Below are 22,330 nucleotides of genomic sequence, written 5' to 3' on the forward strand. Positions count from 1 at the left end.
TTTATTGATAATAGTGCAATACGTCAACTAAAAGAGATTTTCTTACCTGTGATGCGGTTTTCACTTTCCCCCTGCATCTGCAGAGACTCAACATAAATGCTCTGGTTGCCAATGAAGCGAGCACAGGCAATGCCTCGGTATGGCTGGCAGAAACCTTTTTCACGTGACCTGAAGAGAAAGAAAATAATGCTTTAAGCACTTTCTTTTACAAAGCAGAGGAAAAAAAGAAAGAAAACAAAAAACCTTGATTGATGCCATTCGGTAAGTAAGCATTTACAGCAGCCACTTTCAACTAATACTATCGCTATATAGAGATAATATATAATTGGCTAATTTTAGCTTATTATAGAAAAATTGGGATCGCTGTATGTTGGCTGATGAGTAACAAGAAATTGCAGTTCATACATTTGAACAGTATGTTCGAAGTCAATTGAAAACAGTGTCATCCATACATCCTTAAATAGCTGGTCCACCAAATGGACAGATTGATCTGTTTGGGGGCCCTGGGGCAAAAGTCTGCTGCTGATGATATTAGAATAATTTCATTCTCCTGACACGCACTCACGCACACACACACACACACACACACACACACACACACACACACACACACACACACACACACACACACACACACACACACACACACACACACACACACACACACACACACACACACACCAACAGTTCACAACTGTGACTGTATATGACTGTTGATCACTCATTCCTGGAAATCTATTCTTGTTCATCTATTCATATTTATTTGACTCCCCTTATCTCATTATGAGGACATTAAAACATGATGTAATGGGAAAGTTATTAGCAAACAGACCTTTGGCATTCCTACTATGAGGAGAAGCCGGTCCCCTGGAAGAGTTGGGCAAACTGAAAGCTCTATGTTTACTCAAGGAAACGTATCAAAGGGCTGTAAGTGGAAGTGTTGAATTAGCACAGAACCTATTGATAACTGAGAGGGGAAAAGTTCATTTCTGGGAAGAATCATTTGAAAAAAAACAATATTTACTCAATGTCCGCTTACTAGCCAGCATATTAAGCTGTCATATTAACTGTCAAAAGGAGTCAGCATCATAGAATGTATAAAGATAGATCGCATGACAGCTCCCCAAAAATGAAGCCAGACAACTTGATCGCCACCTGGTGGCTGGCTGCAGTATAGATCATAAACCTTGCGCCTCCATGTTAGCAGATGGTATTTGGGATAAACAAAAAAATAAAAGTACACGACAAAGAAGTTCTTAAACCACAAGTTTTTTTAGGTACTTCTTGTCATGCTGATGTTTATTTTTCTGATAAGTTTGCTATAAAAAGGGGTGTGACTTCATTATTGACAGCTGTGATTCTCTCTTGCTAACAAGCTGTGGCCGTGCTCGGCTCGCGATTGGTTCAGGCAGGTGTATGGGCAAGACTTCCATCCGGCTCCACCACCCAATCACGACTGCGCAGAAGGAGGAGGCTTCAACAGGGCAAGATGGCAGCATGTGACATATGTTGGGAACTCTACAGTGAAACAGCAAGAGACTGAATGGACAGTGGAAACAGAAAACTAGTGATGGACTTTATGGCCAACTAAATTAAATCTAAAGCTTGGGGATGATTAAATGTTTAAATAGATTTGGTTTTTAGTTGCAAAATGCAACAAGATCATTATTGCAACGTAACGTTTTTTTGTGGTCTCCATTGACATCAACTTTAACAATCAGGTGCTGGCACATACAAAACGTCTGTACATTAATTAATCTGCTCCTGCTGTTTGTGTTGTATTACATCAGTCTAATATCTGCAGACAGCTGCTCGGTAGCATTAGCTAACTCCGCTAGAGACAAACTGAAGTAGAATCTGCACAGTGTTTATGGCTTCACCTCTGGTAACCAGAGATAATTCCTCCTCAATACACACCAAGCAAGAGTGCAGTGTTTTTGAGTCAGACCCTCTCGTAGATCCCACCGATAAATGTACCACGGGACAGACAGTAGGACAGTAGGACTGCACGTTTGATGCAACCACAGATTTAACTCAAGACAGCTAATGTTTTCAATCATCATCTACCTTACTTTTTGGCTGAATGTAACCACCCAGTCACCCTGTCCTACAGATAACATCAGCTATCTGTGAGCAAAACCCTCCCGACATTGAATGGGAAGAGGAAATTCACAACCAGAGGCCGCTGAAGAGACACAGGGGTCACCCTAACACAACCACTAAGTTGTCACGTTACCCAAGTTCCATCAGGTCAAGTCAGCAACTGAGCCTGATGACAGATATCAGTCTGCAGTCAGGTACATGGACTTAGTCACAGTGTGGACATAGTCACTATGACGTCACCCACCCTTTTAAAGCCTCAAGTTCGGCATTTTGGCCATCACCATCTTGGTTTTAGGCCGTCGCCAACTTGGTTTTTTGGAACCAGAAATAATACGAGAGGGTGGAGCTGAGTACAACCAAATGCTAAACAATTTAGGTGACCAAAATGATACAATTAACTTTCATGAACTGACAAAACACTGTGAAAGGGTTCATGTCCTAAGACAAAACCGGACAACCGGATCACTATTTGACTCTAAATGGACCATCATGTACTAAATGAACATCATGCTGTGTTGAAGAAGACTTGAAACTAGAGATTGAGACATAAACTCATGTTTACAGTGTTTACTGAGGTAATAAATCAAGAGAGAAGTAGAGTCATTTTCTCATAGACTTCTATACAACCAGAGGCATTCACTGACTTCACTTTTCAGAACCGGAGGTTGTCGCCTGGTCAAGTACTCAAGTCTGGGAAACATATCTTCCATTACAAGTACTAATACAACATGGGTGTCACACATCATCCAAAACAACACTGCAGGGCTCCAGTGGTTACACACTGACCTAAGTAATTGAATTTAATGGAACAAGACTAAAAGACTAAAGCACTGCTAGTGGCCGATAATGGCTGTAATTTGTACAATACATTGATTTTGCTATTCAGGAGTGGGGCTCATAATGAAATGTCTTTGCAATACAGGTCATGTGGTTATTCAAATCTAAATGATTGATGAATGTTAATGTGCTCAGTGAGGTAAGCGGGTGATATTTCATGTAAACGGGTGGATGGAGATCTGATCTGGCACACGAAAAAGATCAGAGGGTCACAGCAAAAACAGAATTATTCGGGGACCATGAACATCTTTGGTAAATTTCAAGGCAATATGAGAAAAAAATACAAATGAACTGAGCAACATTGTTATCCCACTGCTAACAGAACAAAGACCAAATGAAGGCCCTTAATGTTAACACCCAACCCGAGTACAGTGGCTAAAAAGCAGACAGAGTTTAGTGGTACTTGTCAGCTGAGGATCTGAATCCACCAATTGTCTCAAGTAGACGACAACAGTTGGTCCACAAATGAATCAATGTTGGCCCTGCTGAGATACACAGTGGGTGAATTGTAGAGTCTGATGGCGGCTGGTAGAAAATGACTTCCTGTAGCACTCTGGCTATATGGCCCAAACCTCCCCGGGGCTCTTTCCAGACTCTGACTCCCATCATTAGCTCCTCCGGTGTCCCACGACAGAAACCATGCATTGTGCAGTCACAACACAGTCTAAGTCACCAATTTAAAAACCTAAAAGCAATGTGTGAATTAGTGGCATTAATTGTTATCATTATAAAACCTGTCACAGTAAAAGATAGCACTAGTCATATTAAGTTCTAGCTTAAGGTGAGTGAGGAAGACTTTACTTGTACATGCTCAGACCTGAAGTTCATATCTTATGCATCTGCCTCATACGTGTCTCTCACTCATGATTTCCTTGCTGTTATATTTTGGGGCTATCAATCCTGATATCAGCTGTTTTCCTCAGCTGCCCACATCTATCCATTAACACAGTGACACACCTACATTGTTGGCCTATCATTTTGCTGCTGTCTCTTTTTGAATATGCCGTTTTGTACGTTTATGCTGCTGTTACACGCATCCCTCTGACCTCCACACCACCTCCCAGACTGCATCAGCTTCATCAGCCTACCGGTCTCAGCAGAAGCGTCAGCCTCAACCACTGCTCAGGGCAGACACCCCTCCATTACAAATCTCCCTGGAGAGTCCAAGTGTCAAAGGCTCTGTCAAGACTTTATCATCCCACATCATCTGTTAATAATAAAGGATGATCTGTCCTGATTGAACTGGCTATGCTGTATACTGAAAAGTAATACATCACATTATCGGACCAGTTCTGGCCTCAAGCTTAATGAAGCCGGTGAGAGGCGCGCGGCAGAAAATGATGGCATGCAAGTTCTGTGCTAAGGGTCCGCATGTGGCTGTGGCGCTTGGTCGTGCATCTCTGAAACTTTGTAACCAGGCGCGTGTGGCGTGCAATCATGTCAGTCACAAAGAGTTCATTGATAAACGCACTATTCACATAGAAAAAGAAGGCCATTTCATTTTCAGATGCTGTAGAAACAAAACAAAAACTACATTTGAAGAAATATTTTGAAGCCAGATCAAATAGTTTACAGGATATAAAACCTTTGTTTCTTTATAATGCATTTAATACTTGACTTGTTTCTTTGCAGGACTTGGAAAAGGCAATAAAGTAGTCAATGAATATGAGATATGGGTTTACAGATAATTACAATTCCTCCTCGGCCTTGTGTAGGTGGATTTATGGCTTTTTGCCGGTTACACCTACGGTCTATGGGCATATCTCTGGGCTACACTCGCTGTCTTTTTGATTCTTCACAGTTCATTTTGTTTGTACGCCCTATTTTCCAAGCAACGAACAGCGTATAGAGTATAAACGCCTCCGTGCATGCTCGGAGCTTGCGGGCCATCTGCGGAGGCTCGAGCTACTGTGCCAAGCGCGAGTATAAACAAATCTTTAAACAGTTTAACATATCGTTCATTTCCCAACTAACAAATAAAATAAATAATAGTAATAAACACTGACGGAATGACTTGCTCCGTGAATACAATTTGCTAAAAAGTCGTAACAAGACACTGGCTGCATGCCAGCATGTTGAGCTGCTGGGTCAGTATTGGTGCTCTACAGGAAGTTATGAATGAATGAATGAATGAATGAATGAATGAATGAATGAATGAATGAATGAATTGTATTTATAGAGCGCTTTTCACAGACATAACATCACAAAGTGCTTAACAGAGCAGACATTTAAAAGCATAAAAAACACAATGTGACCCTAGGGTCAATAAATTACATACACAGAGAAAAAAAAAATTAAAAATTAAAAAGAAAAAAAAAAGAGAAAAGAAAATTATAAAAATAAATAAATAATAATAATAATAATAATAAAAATTAAAAAAATCGAACAAATAAAAAGAAAAATTAATAAATAAAAATAATAATAAATAAATAAATAAATAAAATAAAATAATAATACAATTGTTTTTTTAATAATATATAATGTGACCCTAGGGTCAATAAATGACATACACAGAGAAAAAAATATATAACAAAAAAGAAAAAAAAATAACAACTATTAATTTTTAATTTTTATAAACATATTTACATAGTTTAATGTTCAAAAAACATAGTATTTTTCTCATACTGTCCGTCTGAAAGTATCTGTATTCACCCTCTGTTTGAAATGCTCTGTTTAAGCGCCTGTGTCTTTGAACCACCGCTCCCGAAAAAGACCAGTCTCCTCTGGTTGGCTTGCACCTTTGCAAAGGTAGTTCTCAATCCGTGGGCGGCAGATTCTCAAGAACCTGCATGTGATCTAGGCAGCCCACAAAAAACTGACTGGGTTGCCTCATTTCACAGGATGTGGGTTGGGAGGCACTCTAGACACCCACATGGATGTGCACAAGCACTGAAATATGAGTTTTTCATCATATGCCCCATTATAGAGAAAATGGTATTGTAAAATGAATAGTCCCCCCTCCCCGAGCTCTAGATTAAGTATATTAAATGAGTCATATATTTGGCTGATGACATAACCCTCCTGGTAGAGGTTCAGAAACAGTCTGACTGAGGACATGAATCAGCATTCCCGAGGTCTGTCCAAACCACCGGCTAGTGTCTGACTGCTGGTTGAGAAATCTATTCTGAGCCCCATCCGAGTGAGTCAAACCCACAAGAGAGGGAGACAGAGAGAAGGCCGCATGTCTGCTGCCCTCATAGTTTGGTTGCATCAGTCAGTGCAGCATAGCACAATATCTTCACCATAAAAGTCAGCCAAAGCAGTGGAGGTATGAGTGTTAGCTGACATGTCGTTGCATGCCCATCTTTGGGCAGGCACTTCTAACACCAGAAGCACACTTCTGCACTTCTAAAAGGCAGAGGATATTTGTTTGTATCGGTACATTCATTTTCGTTCTTTGAATCCATCCGCACCACTACAGACCTTAAGCTTGTGTAATTATGGAAAGGGATGGAGGCTGTGGTCATCTCTAAATCAAATGTGAATTATAAAACTGACTCCTTACCACAGGATCAAATTTAAAACTTAGACCTAATCCAAAAAAATACAGAAATCAATGAGTTGACCATATGTCATTTGACATTATGTCCAGACTTTAAGGCATTGACAGGTAACTCCATAACCCGCCTGCTACTTTGAGAGTAATATATTATATTACTCACAGAATGTACTGTATATATCACCAGCTGGCCAAACAAATGAGCAGAACACTTAGAAATCAACAGATGAAGCAGCTTTACTGGGCTTTCTGTTGAGGAAAACCCAGAACAGGGATTTTGAACATAAGTCCATGTTCTAGCTTAGATGTCAATAACTCTGTCAAACCGGTTTCATCAAACTGAAGCAGTTGCTAAATTGTAAACTCTAAAAGTTAAACAGCCCAGTTAGATATCGATTGTAGTCTGAAACTAAGCAACCAATCAGAGGCTGGAGCAACCCAGCAGGCAGCCAATCATACCCTTTTCTGTTTTGTTAAATAATAGCAAACAAATCAATCAAGAAGCATGCAGTCAATCTAACTGACATCACATTTTCTTTATTTTTTACATCTATACATTTTTTAACAACACATTTATTGAAAGAGTACTTCATTTAGCAGTATTAAAGCAAATACATCTACGATTATTCAACATTGTTTATCTTTGTAATCTAAAGGGAATTTCTTGCAATTATAATTTGCTTTCACAGTATATGACTGACATTCATGATATTACTGCATACGCTTATGTTAATGAAGCTTTTTAAAAGCTTTTTTCTACGTTATTCTGAAGTTACATAAACGTGAGACAAATGTTTGATTGCAAATTAAAATACACTCTGCAGTCTGGAAAAGGAGCCCTGTGCATTTAATATTGCATTAGGTTGTCCCATTGTTCTTGTATTTCTTGCATTTTAATATTTAGTTTTGTAGTGATAATATTATAATGGCTAATGTTGAAAATACATTCTCTGTGCAGTTTTGTAATGAAAATCCGGATGTACTCACTGATGTGATATTGTGCTGGGATTGTTTTTTTTTTTTGCATCACTGAATGATGACTCAGATAATTCTGTCTGATGTGATAGGATGACTCGTGCCAAAACCCAGAGTTTAAGTTGAAAAAGAACAATCTCCTAAAACATATGGATGGAAGCAATGTGCAGTGATTCCTAGTTAAGGAGTTGATACACATAAAAATACCAATTAAAGGACTTGCCTGCCATATGTTTATGATATGTAGCACCAATGTAAAGAGTCCAGTTTGTGCACAGTATAATTCAATTTATCTGAAAAAAATTTAAATATTGCGTCGGCGTACATTAATCACCATCTTGGCTCGGTCAGGGAACTTCAGTGGTTGACTGGTGTTTTTGCATCATTTCAAAAGCACATGAGATGTTGCTGAGACATGCACACACTTTCAGAAGCTTTCTTTGACCTTGAAATGTTGTTGTTGAGCTTGAATCCTTGACTCGATGATGTGTTCTCTACTATCAAAACCATAGGACCTCCTCAAATCCCACCTGCAATGTAAGCTACTGCTCCACTGGTCGCCCTCACCTCACAATGTTTTTAACACGCTACATACACTGCTTCTGTGTTGTGCTACCACGTTCTGAGGATTTTCACTTTCTAACTTGATTCTGGTGTGTTTAGTCACATTTTTGCAAAAAACATAACAGAGAAAAGGTTTGAGGGGTTTCATGGGAAGCTTTCCTGCCGTGAAACCCCTCAAACTGTAATTGTAATTATAACTGCCATCGAGCTGACCACAGATGATGTTCTACAAACAAGACACTAACTTTTATAGTCATGTTCTGGGTCACAGGGCGTGAGCGGATGGAAAATCCACCACTCATGAAAATATCCTCTTATCCTTCTGTTGCAGTCGGACATTAATTCACACACACTGACAAATGTATAGAAGGTGTTCACTTACGGTTCATCTGGGCTGTGTGTGGGCATCTGTCCTGTGAGTCCAAAATAAAAACATAAACAAAACATTAAAGGAAGACCTATTTAACTTTATCACTCTGCATGCAAAAGACCACCACTGAAACACATCCTATGAGCGGAGGGGTGGGTGTGTTTGTTTGTGTTTAGAATGTAACTACTGGGAAACAAAAACGAATATAAAATAACATTTTATTCCTCGGGTTTACTGCTGTGTTGTTGCAAACGCTGCTCCCTCTTTCATTCACACTCTAGCTCTCTCTCTCTCTCTCTCTCTCTCTCTCTCTCTCTCTCTCTCTCTCTCTCTCTCTCTCTCTCCGCTCGTTAAGAAAAGGCCAACTTTGAATGCAGCATATTATATCTTTACGGGTCATTACCACAGACTGTATATAACAAGTGGACATAGTCACAGTGACGTCACCCGTTTGTGGACTTATGTTTTGAAGCCTTGAGTTCAGTGACGTAGAGATGCCGTATACGTCTCTGGTAGCAGCAGCGACCTGTCAATCACAGTAAGCCCCGCCCTAAATCATACTCTGCTTTATGGTCTGTGTGACTCTAAATGGACCATAATGTACGAAATGGACATCATGCTGTATTGAAGAAGACTTGAAACTAGAGATTGAGACAATAAACTCATGTTTACAATGTTTACTGAGGGAATAAATCAAGAGAGAAGTAGAGTCATTTTCTCATAGACTTCTATACAACCAGAGGAGTCGCCCCCTGGTGGCCAATCAATATAATGTGACCACATATCTGACTCTATAGTACATTGAAATGACTGTAGTGCAGATACTACCAATTTACTGTACATATGTTAGATTTTGTTTGGAACGGTGCTTGTTTGTGTATTAGCAGGAGCAGTGACACATTAAATGCCTCTGTATTAAGAGAATACAAGTTTAAGATACTTCAGCATCGGGTTCACTTTTCAGAACCGGAATTTGTCACCCGGTCATTACTAACACCAACATTAAAAGCCCCCACCTTGTGTGAACTGATGTAGATCACAAAACAGGCGGTCATGAGAAGGAGTGTTTCACTTTGAATCATAAATGTGAACCATACCTAGTTTGACGTATAAGACGCCTGTGGCAGAGATGACCTTGAATGAGTTGGTGGCGACACACTGATAATAGCCAGTGTCTGTCGTGTCCAGGTCCTGGATGCGGAGCTTGGATCCCGCCTCTGTTTTACGGATGGTGATGCGACCCTGCTCCTGGACCACGGGGGCATCGTTTTTCAGCCAGCGGATGGACGGCCGTGGGTTTCCTGTCACCTTGCAGTGCAGCGTAGCCATCTGGCCCTGGAAGTGGGTGATGTTGTTGACCGGCCCTTGGAACTCCAGGAAATAACCTTGATGAGCAGAAACAAGGTGTGTTAAAGGAAGCATTAAAACTGAGAAACCGGCAACATGTGGTTTATGGAATCCTGACCTTCATGGAGCACAGCATTGTTTCAGGCAGCACATTAACATCAGCTACTTCAATCGTGCTTTAAAATCATCGGCTCTTTCTTCAGCAGAGTCCAATAACATCCATGCAGGTGCACAGTCATTATAACCTGGTCAATCATGCCTTCACCACATTTACCTCCTACTTACGGTAGTTGGTTTTCCAGCTGAATCCTTGTTGCTGCTCTGAAAAATTGCGTATTTCTGCCAGTGACAGTTGTAAGATATTTGAATGTCTTCAATTGCTTTGGTGGGGTTCAATAAAGTTATTTGAATTAAATTGAAAGGAAACTATTTGTGAGCTGTTTGACATGGAAACCAGTGAGCGCCATAGACAGGGTTTGCTGATAGTTAAACAAAGAAGAACAATGTACAACCGCACAGTTGCTTACTGTCGCCCTCTAACAAACCAAAAGGGTCCAGGTTCATGGATACACACGTGTCCTTATTTGAGCTGAAAAACAACATGGCAGCTTGCGATTCCTCGTCCAAATTGATTGCGTCAGTACATTGGCCTCAGCCTCTTCATGTATTATGGAAGGCTGTGCAGTGGCAGCCTAGTGCCTTTGCGGCGGAGCATGTGTTGGATTAATCAAACACATGCTCATATTTGGATGTGTGTGGTAGGCCAACTTGCAGTTATCTCTTAGCAACAAACAAATAGAGGCCCAGATATGCTCGAACATAAACACGGATTTTGAGCAGCAGACGAGCATACTGCTCGGTTTATACTACACCGGGTGTCTGGGTCTGTGTCCGTGTGTGGTCAGTACAGTCATAAATGATGTAGATATGCACAGACGTCCATGTTAACCTTAAAGGGACATGGGCAGAGGACAACATGTACGCCATGCGGACACCCACAGCTTTATTGAGAGTGAAGATGTCACGATAAAAAAAATGAAGTAGTCCATATCAATGACTCTGAAATTTCAGAATTCTCGATACCAAATTCAATACCACGTTAAAAAATTGAAATTGATCCCATGGACCTCATCATCCACTCATTAATTACCATTTGCATATTATTTGGTTCAAATACATTATTAATCCCGAATGATCCACAAGTTTCTTGCCAAAAACAAAAATAATTATCAAGGATATTTTCTATTGGCCCACCATTCGTGTCGTGCCCTGATCCCAGGTACCTACGGTGCCGCTGAAGAAAGAGTAGCGTCACGTTTTCTAAAGACTTGACTTGGACCCTAAGAAACAGTGAAACAAAAATACCTAAAGCAGCCCTGCCATTAGCCAAAACAAATATCTGATGCAGTCGTCTCAGATTCACTCTTGATCTTCAGTCATTCTGAAGGTTTTGATCGGTCTTCGGCACAGTGGCGCTGACGGCAGGATAGATTTGGAGATTTGGATTTTCGAGATTTTTGGCCAGCCTTATTAGGGCAAAAATATGTCCCTGATTTACTGAGTGAGTGAGTGAATGAGTCCCAAGTTCCCCCCTAAGGTCTTAAACCCTGGACCCTCAGAGATTTATGGTTGAGTGTGAGAGGCTGTGAGGGCTTGAAATGGTGCAAATACGAATGGGACAGCATTTTGCTGTAACATCACGATACCATGACAACGTCGTAACATGTAGATATTTATTTTATATTTTTTACTCCCTGATTTGAACGTCTTCCAGGATTTTGCCTCACGAGATGAGAAGTAATTTTCAAATAATCAATTTCATCGTTTTTTTCAAAACATCTATCATAACAAAATGAAAAGAAATGGTTGATGAAGAAACCAGGTGTGTGATATTGCTTTCATGTCTTTTACGGAAAGTGTTCATAAAAGGGCTCAAAGATTTGACAGTGGGACAGAACTGAACCCTCACGGACCCTGGGGGAACTGTGAGGGTAGATTGGGATTGGGCCAGCGAGTGAGTGACAAAGTTACACCATTGGTCGCTCGAGTGTTTCCCCATTGGACGTTGCTCTTTCTAAATGAAAGGTAATGGTAATAGATCGAACACTGGGGTGGAGAGGAAAGGAGACCTCAGGGAGAGACAGAAAGAAGAGAGGAGGCAAGGAGAGGAAAGTGTGCAGGAGAGGAGAGAAAGAGGAGACAAGCTCCTGAAAAAAACTTCCTGACACAGGAAGTCTGAATGGGACCCAAATTGACCTGATATACCAAGGGGCAAGGCACAGCTCAGTGACATAGTAGGTTTCAACCTAGTAATCTACCAGTACTCGTGTTGCTCTGCTAGGTTATCTGTTATGCAGATTACTGTATAAAGAAATACAAAGCAATGGTTTGGATGCAGACATTGATAAACACACTCAGAAGTCCTCTGGCTCTTGATACCATCTGCATGTGGAGCAGCAGCCAGGCTCTGGAGTTTACGCAATGGAAAAAACAGCTTCTCATCCTGGCGACAACAGAGCTCTCCACAGCGCGGGCTACAGATGAGTGATGCCACCACGCAGCTCTTTAATTATAACGTCTTCATCCTTCACCCTTCATTTAAGGAGGAACTGCATCTCTCAACGCAGGAAAGGACAGATGAAGCGTGCAAATCCAAAACAGCTTGAATGTTCCTCGCAGTAGTCGTTAAAGGACTCAGAACAAACACTGAGGACTGGTGCGTACTAAATTTGTCTTCCACATAAAAAGTGGATGTTTAAGTGATGATTAGGAAGAATTATGTTATTTATATATAGGTGGTACCGTCAGAAACCTAAACAGAATCACAAAGTTATAGCTATTTTATAATTCAATCATTTTTCTTAAATACACTGCATGTATTATAATTTATAAAAATATTTTCCCCATTATCTTATGTTCTCATTGCACAGCGACTGTCTTGCTCAGTTGCTCTGCTTCCAGTGCAGCTTGTTTTAAGTAGAGCTTTTATCCAATCAGATCTCACCTCTGTGTCTCTAGGTAGAACAGAGCCAGAGGCCTGCAGACTCACAAGTGCATCCATGTGCACTTTAAGTGAATGTGGACGATATTGTTGATTGTCATAGTGTTCAACCAATCAGATCTTTAGTTTGACATGTTGACATGCAGACCAGCGAAATACACCTGGGGAGGCTCGACTGTCACTGGCGTCCATAAATCGAGAAGGGCTTCTTACTGGAACTGAAACGATGTGGGATTAAACTCTTTAACAAAGAAAGGAGGATGGAGTTTGTCTTTAAGTGAACAGCATCCGGTAAGTGACAAACTGCCTTTGTTTTTTTTACATCTGCAGTAACGTTACTGTTCATTTGTCTATCGTGTGGTTTTTATGAATGATATTTGAATGGCTCGTGCTCTTGTGTGGTGGAATGCGTGGATCCACTGCAGGTCTGGATTGATTTGTCATAATGAGGTTATTAGGAGGTAATTCAACTGTAGTAGGACAGCACAGAAGGCCCAGGTATAAAATGCATGGCACGCCACTGGGTGGTACTAATAGTAATGGACCAGTAATAGAATAAAAAAGACTACATTTTGAAGTAACACACCCAGAGATATATTTCCTGCTGTTCCTTTTTTACAGAACACTGTTTTGGTTCAACAATGTATACAAAGCTTTGCTGAGATGACATTTGGAGTTGGTGAAGAAGGTTTAACATTAGTAGTATGAGTTAGATAAAGTAGACCACTCAGGAAGTTACAATTCACATATGAGCTAAATACAATCAGTTATGTTTATTCCACACATTGATCCTCATTTAAGTGTGATTGTGCTGACCAATGTCACGCTGATAAACATGCAGGCTACCGTATCTTCATCAATGCTTTATCTATTAGCAGAGAATCAACATTGATCAGTTGTTTGGTACATGATCGCTTTAAAGAGGCTTTTACTATGCTTTATAAAAAAGAACAAAACATTCCTTTAAAGTAAATAACTGTATTTTGCCCCTAAAAATGGATATAGACTAACGTTACTCGGGGTAACAGGAAAACATTGCTTCCATTATGGAGCATGCAATAATAACCCTAAGCTATTATTTAATAACAGTTAGAGTACAATTGTATTGTAAAATTACATTGGGTCTCATCTGCTGTCATTTAAACACATAGTCTCTCCCAAGTCATTTTTTGAAAGTCCAAGTCAAGTCTTTAGTCACTGTGTGTGCAACTTAAGTGCTACTTGAGCCCAAGTCCAAAGTCCAAGTGCCCATCTCTGGTGGATGAGGAATCAAAGTCTGAGCACAACACCGCAGCAAAACATTGCAGAGAAGAAAAGACAAGAAAGATGTCAACCAGGTGTAAAATGGAGCCCACACCAGATTGGAATCTTACACTCACATTTATTACTACAGCAATCCATGTTTTGCCCAATTGTGGCGGTTTTATAGTTAATCAGCACTTCCAATTCTCTTATCAATCGCCTGTCTCTCATAGAATAGTAATGAAGCTCGAGAGTAAGTTCGGACAGGAAGACTATACTCTTGCATGCCTAAGCCCGTAGTTTACTTTCCATACATCTGCCATCACTCCTCATGCATATGCACACATTATTTCCTTGCTGTCATCGTTTGGGGCCGTCAAACATGATATCAGCTTCCCATCAGCTGGTCTCTCTATCCAATAGCACAATAACACAAGGACATCGTTAGCCTATCATCTCCCTGCTGTCTTTCTTTTAATATGAACGTCTCTCTACCTTCAGTACGTTCACACTGATGTTACGCAACCCTCCACCTCCCCATCTCCACCCAGTCTTCATCAGATCCATCATCTTCATCAACGCATCATTCTATCAGCCTCATCAGCCACCATCACCACCAGTGTCTGGACTCGATCACAAATCTCCTCGTCGTGTTCAAGCACCAAAGAGTTTCTGTGTAACTCATGAATCAGCATCTGTCATTATAAATGTTAAGTACCGGTACTAATCATTCACTTGTCTCTCCTGATTGAAATGCCATCCTGCAGCGGCATGCCTGCATGCACGCTGGGCCCACTTTCAATAATCCACTGGGAGATTAAGACGTCATCGTTCCCGTTCCAGAGCTACTTTTTGACTAGTTTTATGGAGGCACGGCTGTCTCAAATATGGACGCCGAACTGCTTGATTGATTAGTCCTATCCCCGAGAGATAGAGGCAATGTAAAGTTGCTTTCTCTCAAAGCCAGCTCTTTGGCACGCTTCCAAAGCCTGGTCCTCTTTGCCTACTAGGCTGTTTATCTAAGAAATGACTACTCAGGGCACCTAATGACACCAAATGTGGTTGTGTTTGAGTTAGCCGAACTTCACACAGGGGAAAATCCTGAATCTAACAAGATATTTGGGCGAAAAAAGCAGCTACTCTAAGACAACTGCTGAATTATGACGCTGATGAGATGTTGTGTAATCTGAGTTCTAAGAGCTGTATAAGATGTAGGAAAATCAAACCCACAAAAAACCCACAGCGACCTCAGAGGAAACACATCATGTGACTGCCAACAGAATCCGCGAGCTCATCAGGAGAGCTGGCTCTGAGCTGGGAGTTGGACTGAACTCTTGGGTGGTGGTGTCAGAGAGGAGGATGCTGGCAAGCATCAAGGACACTGACCCCCCCCCCCCCCCCCCATGATGGGCTGGTGACATAGAGCAGCACCTGCAGCAGTAGACCGGTACCACCGCAGAACGCCACAGGGGGTCCTTTCTTCCAGTCAGATCCTTCAACATATCCACTGCACATTTTCAACTATTTCATCTAATCTTATTTTATATACTCTTATCAATTGTCATACATCTGCTTGTGTTAAACAAACATTTGACATTTGAGAACTTTAGCTCATTTTGCTAAAGCAAATAAAGATTACGCTTGGTTAGAAAAAATATTGTTTTGGCATAGGTTGTACATACTATATTCTCACAATAATCAGTGAACTGAATTACAATCAGTGACTTCTGTGAACTCTCTTACTACCTTGAACAACTGGAATGTATGAAAACAAATGGTGCATTTAAACTACATCAATGACTAAAACAAGGAAAGAATAAGCACATCGAAGCTCTACAAAGAGTGTCCTTTCTGTTCGTGAAAACTATTACTGCTCAGTGCTCACTTTAGTCAGTGCAAACAGTCCTCACATTGTACCATTCCATTTCCCTACCCTGGTATTAAACAGACCCTGCTGCAGCAGCATTGAAGCCTCCCCTTAAATTATAACATGATTGATGCTCTCAGGCCAGCAGGCCGCGCTGAACACCCACCATGCTGCACATCAGCGGCGAGGACGGAGCTTCAAACCCAGAGGGCATAAACATTAACATACCTGTTTCAAATCATTAATGAACTCTTTATTGCAGCCGAAAGGCCCGATTGTTGCCATAAATTCACTAACACTGATTTGGAGGAAAGACCGACTGAGAGACGTTAGTTTGAAAATAGAAGAGAACTGAAACATGTCTAGGGTGGTGCTGTGGTTAGCACTGCACAGTAAGAGGTTCTGGGTTCGAACCCGGGAGATGGGCCCTTCTGTGAGGAGTTTGCTTGTTTGACATGTTGTTTGCAAATTTGACATGTTCTCCCTGTGTTCATTTGGGTTTCCTCCCACAGTCCAAGGACATGCAGGTTAGGTTAATCAGGTTACTTGTTGACTCTAAACGCCCTGTGATTGCCTGGCGACCTGTCCAGGGCGCTAAATTACAAATCCTACCCGCCCTACTCTACTTCTCATTGGCTTGTACTCATCAGAGAAACTCTGACTGAACTCGATGTTCCCCACATTGGAAGAACAGAGCATCTGGGCGAGTACCAGTTATTGATGTGACAGCACATATAAATAAACACGTTATATATTTACAATTCAAAAAACAGCATAATGCACTAAAAAAGTGAACTTGTAATTATTGATACCAAGCTAATACGTTCATGTTAAACCACCCATGTGCTTTAATTCTTCAAGATCAGAGGTCAATGTTGGAAATCATGTGAACCGGAGGACTGTTAGTATATAGTGACAATCATCAATCATTTATTCAGATCAAGAGGAGAAACTATCCAGCAGCAGACACGATAAACTTTGTGTGATTTACCGGTACATTGGTAACGATAGGGCATATGATCTGCACATCACTACAGTCACATCATATTTAACCACAACATACATGTGGAAATAAGGGCACAGCCCTAAACAAAGTGTAATGAATAAGGAGTCTGAAGATTATGCCACAAACAGCTTGTGGTAAACATCACAACCCAGGTTAATCATCAATGAATATCAACTGGCCCTGGACACCATACACAGAATATTGACACCTACTGGGCAACCTTACTCTACTTACCAGAAAATACAAAGCTATAAATAATGTCACACAACTGTCCACACTGTGAGGATGTGGGCAGTTATTTCTGGGAGATTGGTAAGGACTCAAATGTGGGCCGTGCAAAATGCAACACTAATGTCAACATCTGGCCCAATCGGCACACATGTGCGAACATTGTGAACATACTCAACATGCGCTTCAGGCGAGGCATTTCTCACTACACCATTAAAATGGCGGTTCATTAAATGGATGATGAAGCCGAAGATCATTGAGACGCACCCCCCACCCTCAGTCTCACTCCCTGGGTTCCTCGACGCCTCCAGGATCGTCATTGATCTCCATTCGACCCTCCATTCATTCCCTCACACTGGACCCCGTCAACAGACACCTCGACCCCCTTTTGTCACACTGTACCTCATCAAACACTGCAATCTCAAGGGGGCGATGCAGAGCTAATCAAAACATTTCCATCACCATGACGCATTTTCAATTGCACTCCTGTGGTGATGAAGTGTTATAAATATTGGGCTTTGTATGGATTACACAAATGAGATACAACATACAAATGATTGAGCTTTAACCACTCAGAAAACAAAATGAGGAATATTGATCTTACCTTCAGCTGTGGGTGCAGCTCCACTCTGAGCTTCAGCCAGACCATCTGTATCCACTGCCAGACCTGGATCAGCTGCAGAAATAGCCACAGAGAGGATACAAGAGTTAAAACTAAAACCCAAATAAAACAAGTCTAACTTGGTGGCGGTCCCAAAAGGCTTATTCTGAAAATACAAAAATGTTGGACAAGAGGAACAACACAAGGAATCCTTTCTAGAGGCTTAGCAGCAGGGGAGCTACAATTATGAAGTTTGTTCTGAGGGTGGTGCTTGAAAAGGTCATGGGGTCATTAATATAGGAGTTCACCCTCTTGGTAGAAAGACTGCGATCAGTAACGTTCAGACCAACCTGTTGACTGGGGCTCACAGAGGCTACAGGCTGTAACCAAGTGAAACTCCTCCCCTGTGCCAAGCGTGTAGGATGACTACGGTGGCTAATGTGAAAACGCTGAGGGCCTATCTAAAGCCAGTGTTTGGTTTGTCCGTTCTGGGCTCCTGTAGAAACACGGCAGTGCAACATAATGGACTCCAGCAAGAAGACCCGCTCCGTGTGAAGATATGAACGGATCATTTTAAGCTGATAAAAACACAACGATTCTTAGTTTCTGGTGATTATGCATTAAAGAAATGAGAGTGGAAAATGAAGAATATTACATTCCATTTCTATTAATAGATCCTACAGAGGTTATTGTTGGATTGTTGAATGGTGTCTGAAACCCCATCCCCCACACCACTCCAACGCTGCATCCAGGGGTTCAATGGGGCATCCGCACTGCACCCTGCCGAAGCACAGCTCCGCCCGACAATCGAGGCAAAGCATTAAATCAAGCAACTATGCCACTGTTGAAAATATAGCTTTAATGGGATTTAAGTACAGCTGAGTCTTGCTAATATTGTTATTCATGCCATGTTATCTGGATAGTGATTCTGTTTGATGCATCAGTTACCCACAATACTTTGTGGAAGTTATGCTCCTTTCCTTTCAGTCAGTGGATTAAATACCTGCAGTCACAGCACAGCAGCAAGACTGACTGATGTGTCTCCAAATTAAGAGAGGTGGCCTTTATACTTGACGCACATGGCTCAGCATTGTTGACTTTATTGATTTTTTAAATATCCCAACAGAGCGACAGAGAGCATGTGCTCTCGGACTGCCCTTCTAGTTATGTAATAGTTGTAGTGACATTGCTACATGCATGAGAGTATTCTGGCAATAGTAAGGCAACAAATGTAAAAAAATGAAATCACATTTTATTGTACTATAAGTCAAGATATCGTCTTCCACTGACAGCATATTTAGGGAGATTTTGGATGTTGTATTATTGTATTTTAAGACTTCGAGGTGCTTCATGGTGAACCTTCCTTTTCCAAGTCTTTTTAAAGGGTTAAATGACCAAATAAACGTAGTTTATTGGAAGCATACTGAGCCTTTCAGGCCTGGCTACTTCTCTCAGTTCGGCTGTGAGGCAAACTGTCTTTTTGCTCTGATATATACAATATATATACAGTTTTTCATGAGCAACATGTGAAATGGATACTCTGGCTGCTCTGTTTGATTGGGCCTGGCTCTCCCAGGGAGCTAATCAGGATCAGACGCATGTGAGCAAACACAACGTATGGCTCGGCTATTGGCTCAACTCGGCTTTGGCTCCTGCCTTCCCTGTGATACAGAGCATGTGCTTGACAGATGTGGCCAGTTGAAGGAAATTGGTGGTGCTGAGGACTTGCAGTGAACAAAACCATACAGCATTCCTTTCAGGAGCCAGCCTTCCCGCTAAAGATTGGAGTTTACTTCAGCCATAGACATAGGCAGACAAGGCCTCCTTCATTATGAGAGGGAAGGATAATTTCGCTTCATATCTCTGCATCAGATGCAAATGCTGGATGCTAAATCCTCTGAGATATTAAGCAGCTCTAACTTTTAAACATCCTCGCAAATGTCTTCTAAACATCCGACCAGTTGTGATCACACTGCGAGGATGAAGTATGCGAGCTTTAAAACACAACAGTGGTCTGTTTTTGATCTTTTCCCACTCAGCCCACTGCTCACATCTGTTCTAGATCTAAAACCTTAATGGAAACAACAGAGAGTGATCTCCTGAAAGAACATGTGAGAAGAGCTAAATGTTCTCAATAAACCGGCTATTTGATGGATTAGCTGATTTAATATAATTTCCATAAAGTTGGGGGATCACTAGAGACAGGCTTAAAGCCTGTTTTTGTTTTGGATCCGGTTCCAGGTTCATAAAATACTCTGATCCGCTAAACTCTGAGGCTAAAGAGCATCTCCCCAGTTCTGAAGTTTCTCCTTAGACTGTTGTTATTAGCAATGTGTAGAACATTCTGGTGAGCAGGCTCCTCATTTGAAGTCACCATTGTTACTTGTCACAAGGTTTGAATTATTGTTACATTTTTGCTACAAATTATGAGAGCCAATTCCAAAGCAAATCGAAAAGAGTGAAGTTAAATAAGTGGTTTGAAGCTAAATTTAAGTTGAATAAAACACTATAATACAATAACCCTGCTGATAGCATCCTGACAACCATCTCCAGAGAGGATCACTGCAACTGTTTTCAGTACTCATCATGACCAGACGGCAATCTGAAAAGTGAAGCCAATGAAGTGTCTTAAAGCTGCATTCTCTGTACTGACCAGCAGGGGGCGACTCCTCTGGTTGTATAGAAGTCTATGAAAAAATGACTCAACTTCTCTCTTGATTTATTACCTCTGTAAACATTGTAAACATGAGTTTATGGACTCAATCTCTAGTTTCAAGTCTACAGCATGATGTTCATTTAGTACATTATGCTCCATTTAGAGTCAAACAGACCATAAAGCTGTTTTGCTGGAGATAAAAAAGTCCACCAACAGCAAACATTAGCCGGACCACTAAAAGCAGAAGTATCACCGCCCGGGGCAAAAGGTGCTCCACTCAGTAACAGTAACAAAAAAATAATAGCAGAAGGATATCACTGTCCATCTACATTTGTCAGTACAGGTGCTTCTGTGCCAAGCGTGGATGGACAGATTTGTGGGAGCCCCTCAGCCTAAGCGGTTCTGTTTCTGGATACATGTTCAGAGCAGCAATGTCAAGCCCTAACTTCTCCTGGTACAGTATGTTGACCGTTGTCCCGTTCAGCACTCATGTTCTCTAAGCTAGTCTCGTTGTTCTTGTGCACCAGTTCTGCTTTAAAATGATCTGATTCATAAATGGAACAAAAACGAATTCCTCATCATCGGTAGCCTCAAGAACAACTTCATGTCCAGAGCTGTTGTTATCAACAGCCTCAAATGACAAAGGAAATGCTGCTCTGTAATGACCAGGTGCTGCACAATCATGGTAATGCTTTTTCAACACTCTCTGTATCTATTCATCGTAACATTGAGACAACGGCCCCATCATGAGGCCAAACAGGAAAACACAACCCGCATCATGTGAATACGCAGAGAACTATCTTAGCCTATAGGGAAAAACAATGCTTCTTATCATTTTAGAAATGTTGACTCCCTAGCATTGTAATGGACAAATAGTTTGAGGAATACCAGGGAGTTGAGTGCACAATTGAATGGAATACAAGGTGTAGTACAGTTCCTGGGTCGCTAAAGGCTTCAGGCACGCGTCTAAGGGTTATAATAATGATCACACCACACTCAATTTAAATAGGTATCACTATGACATTTGTTTCCTCAAACATTGTGCTGTGGGTTGTATGAAAAATCTATGACTTCTAGGAGCCACTAGCCATCAGTCTTGTTTTGTCGCTGCTACCATCTCATTGAGCCCACCTATTTACCAAGCACCCCCCACAACACAACAAAGTATAGTAAACTATCTTTTTGTCAGAAAGTAAACTATAAGAAATCCAAGATACACGGCCCGGTTACGTGGCCGTGATTGATTGCATATCCACAGCCTCGGAAAATGAGGGATTGGGGGCAGTAGGATGCTTTTCCATCTGAGGCTGAATACGACCGCTGGCTGCTGCATTCCTCCAGCCTGCTGCCTCCACCATGAAAGGGCCCTTTGAGAGCTGAGAGGCCAGGCCACGACTCCATCTACTGGGGTTTTGACAGAGGGCCCTCTGGCACACCTCAACACTTTCCTTCTCTCTCCTGTTCAAACTGCTTGTATGAGTCCTCTAACCTTTGTCTCTGTTACTCCCCATCCTCCACCCCTCTACATTTTCTGCCCCCACTTCCAACCTTTCCTTGAGTTTTCTGTGACTGTTGGTTCAGCAGCTCTCAGAGAGCAGACTGGAGTTTTACAAACATTTCTTAAAGGAAGAGCTACTTTTGAGGCAAACATGATGTTGCTGGTGGAGTTCAACCTCAATGTGCGGAGGCAAATAACCACACGAGTGTCAAAGGAGGAAAGCATGACTGAGAACTCAACCACTGCTTTTCTTCTCTCCAAGAATGTGAGTGGTAATGAAGTATCATGAAGCTGCAAGTAGCCATGATGAGTTGTTTTAAGTCAATATGGAGTATGTGGTTAATGAAGCACATCCTGCTGAGCAACTGAATAGTTGATGAACTTGTACGGTGCCTTCGCTCCTGGTTGACAGTTCCAATACATATTCATGTTGGAGTTACCTCTGTTAGATAGCTGGTTGTCAATGGTAACAAGGTGTATTGGCAAGAATCAGTTGACAATACAAATCATGGTATCCTTTAACAAATGGCCAGGCC

At 41.4% G+C, this 22,330-nt stretch overlaps 1 protein-coding gene across 1 annotated transcript in view; it reads right to left on the minus strand.

Moving 5' to 3' along the window:
- ror2 (receptor tyrosine kinase-like orphan receptor 2) overlaps nucleotides 1–22,330 on the minus strand; it is a 52,787-nt gene that overhangs the window by 8,166 nt on the left and 22,291 nt on the right. Inside the window, exons 2-5 of the mRNA XM_079290017.1 lie at nucleotides 17,644–17,715; nucleotides 9,446–9,733; nucleotides 8,361–8,391; nucleotides 47–168 (exon numbers count right to left, since the gene is read on the minus strand). Coding sequence (XP_079146143.1) covers nucleotides 47–168; nucleotides 8,361–8,391; nucleotides 9,446–9,733; nucleotides 17,644–17,715 — 513 coding nt within the window. The remainder of the gene's footprint in view (nucleotides 1–46; nucleotides 169–8,360; nucleotides 8,392–9,445; nucleotides 9,734–17,643; nucleotides 17,716–22,330) is intronic.

This window comes from Melanostigma gelatinosum (assembly GCF_949748355.1).
Source record: "Melanostigma gelatinosum genome assembly, chromosome: 18".
In the NCBI taxonomy this organism is placed as follows: domain Eukaryota; kingdom Metazoa; phylum Chordata; class Actinopteri; order Perciformes; family Zoarcidae; genus Melanostigma; species Melanostigma gelatinosum.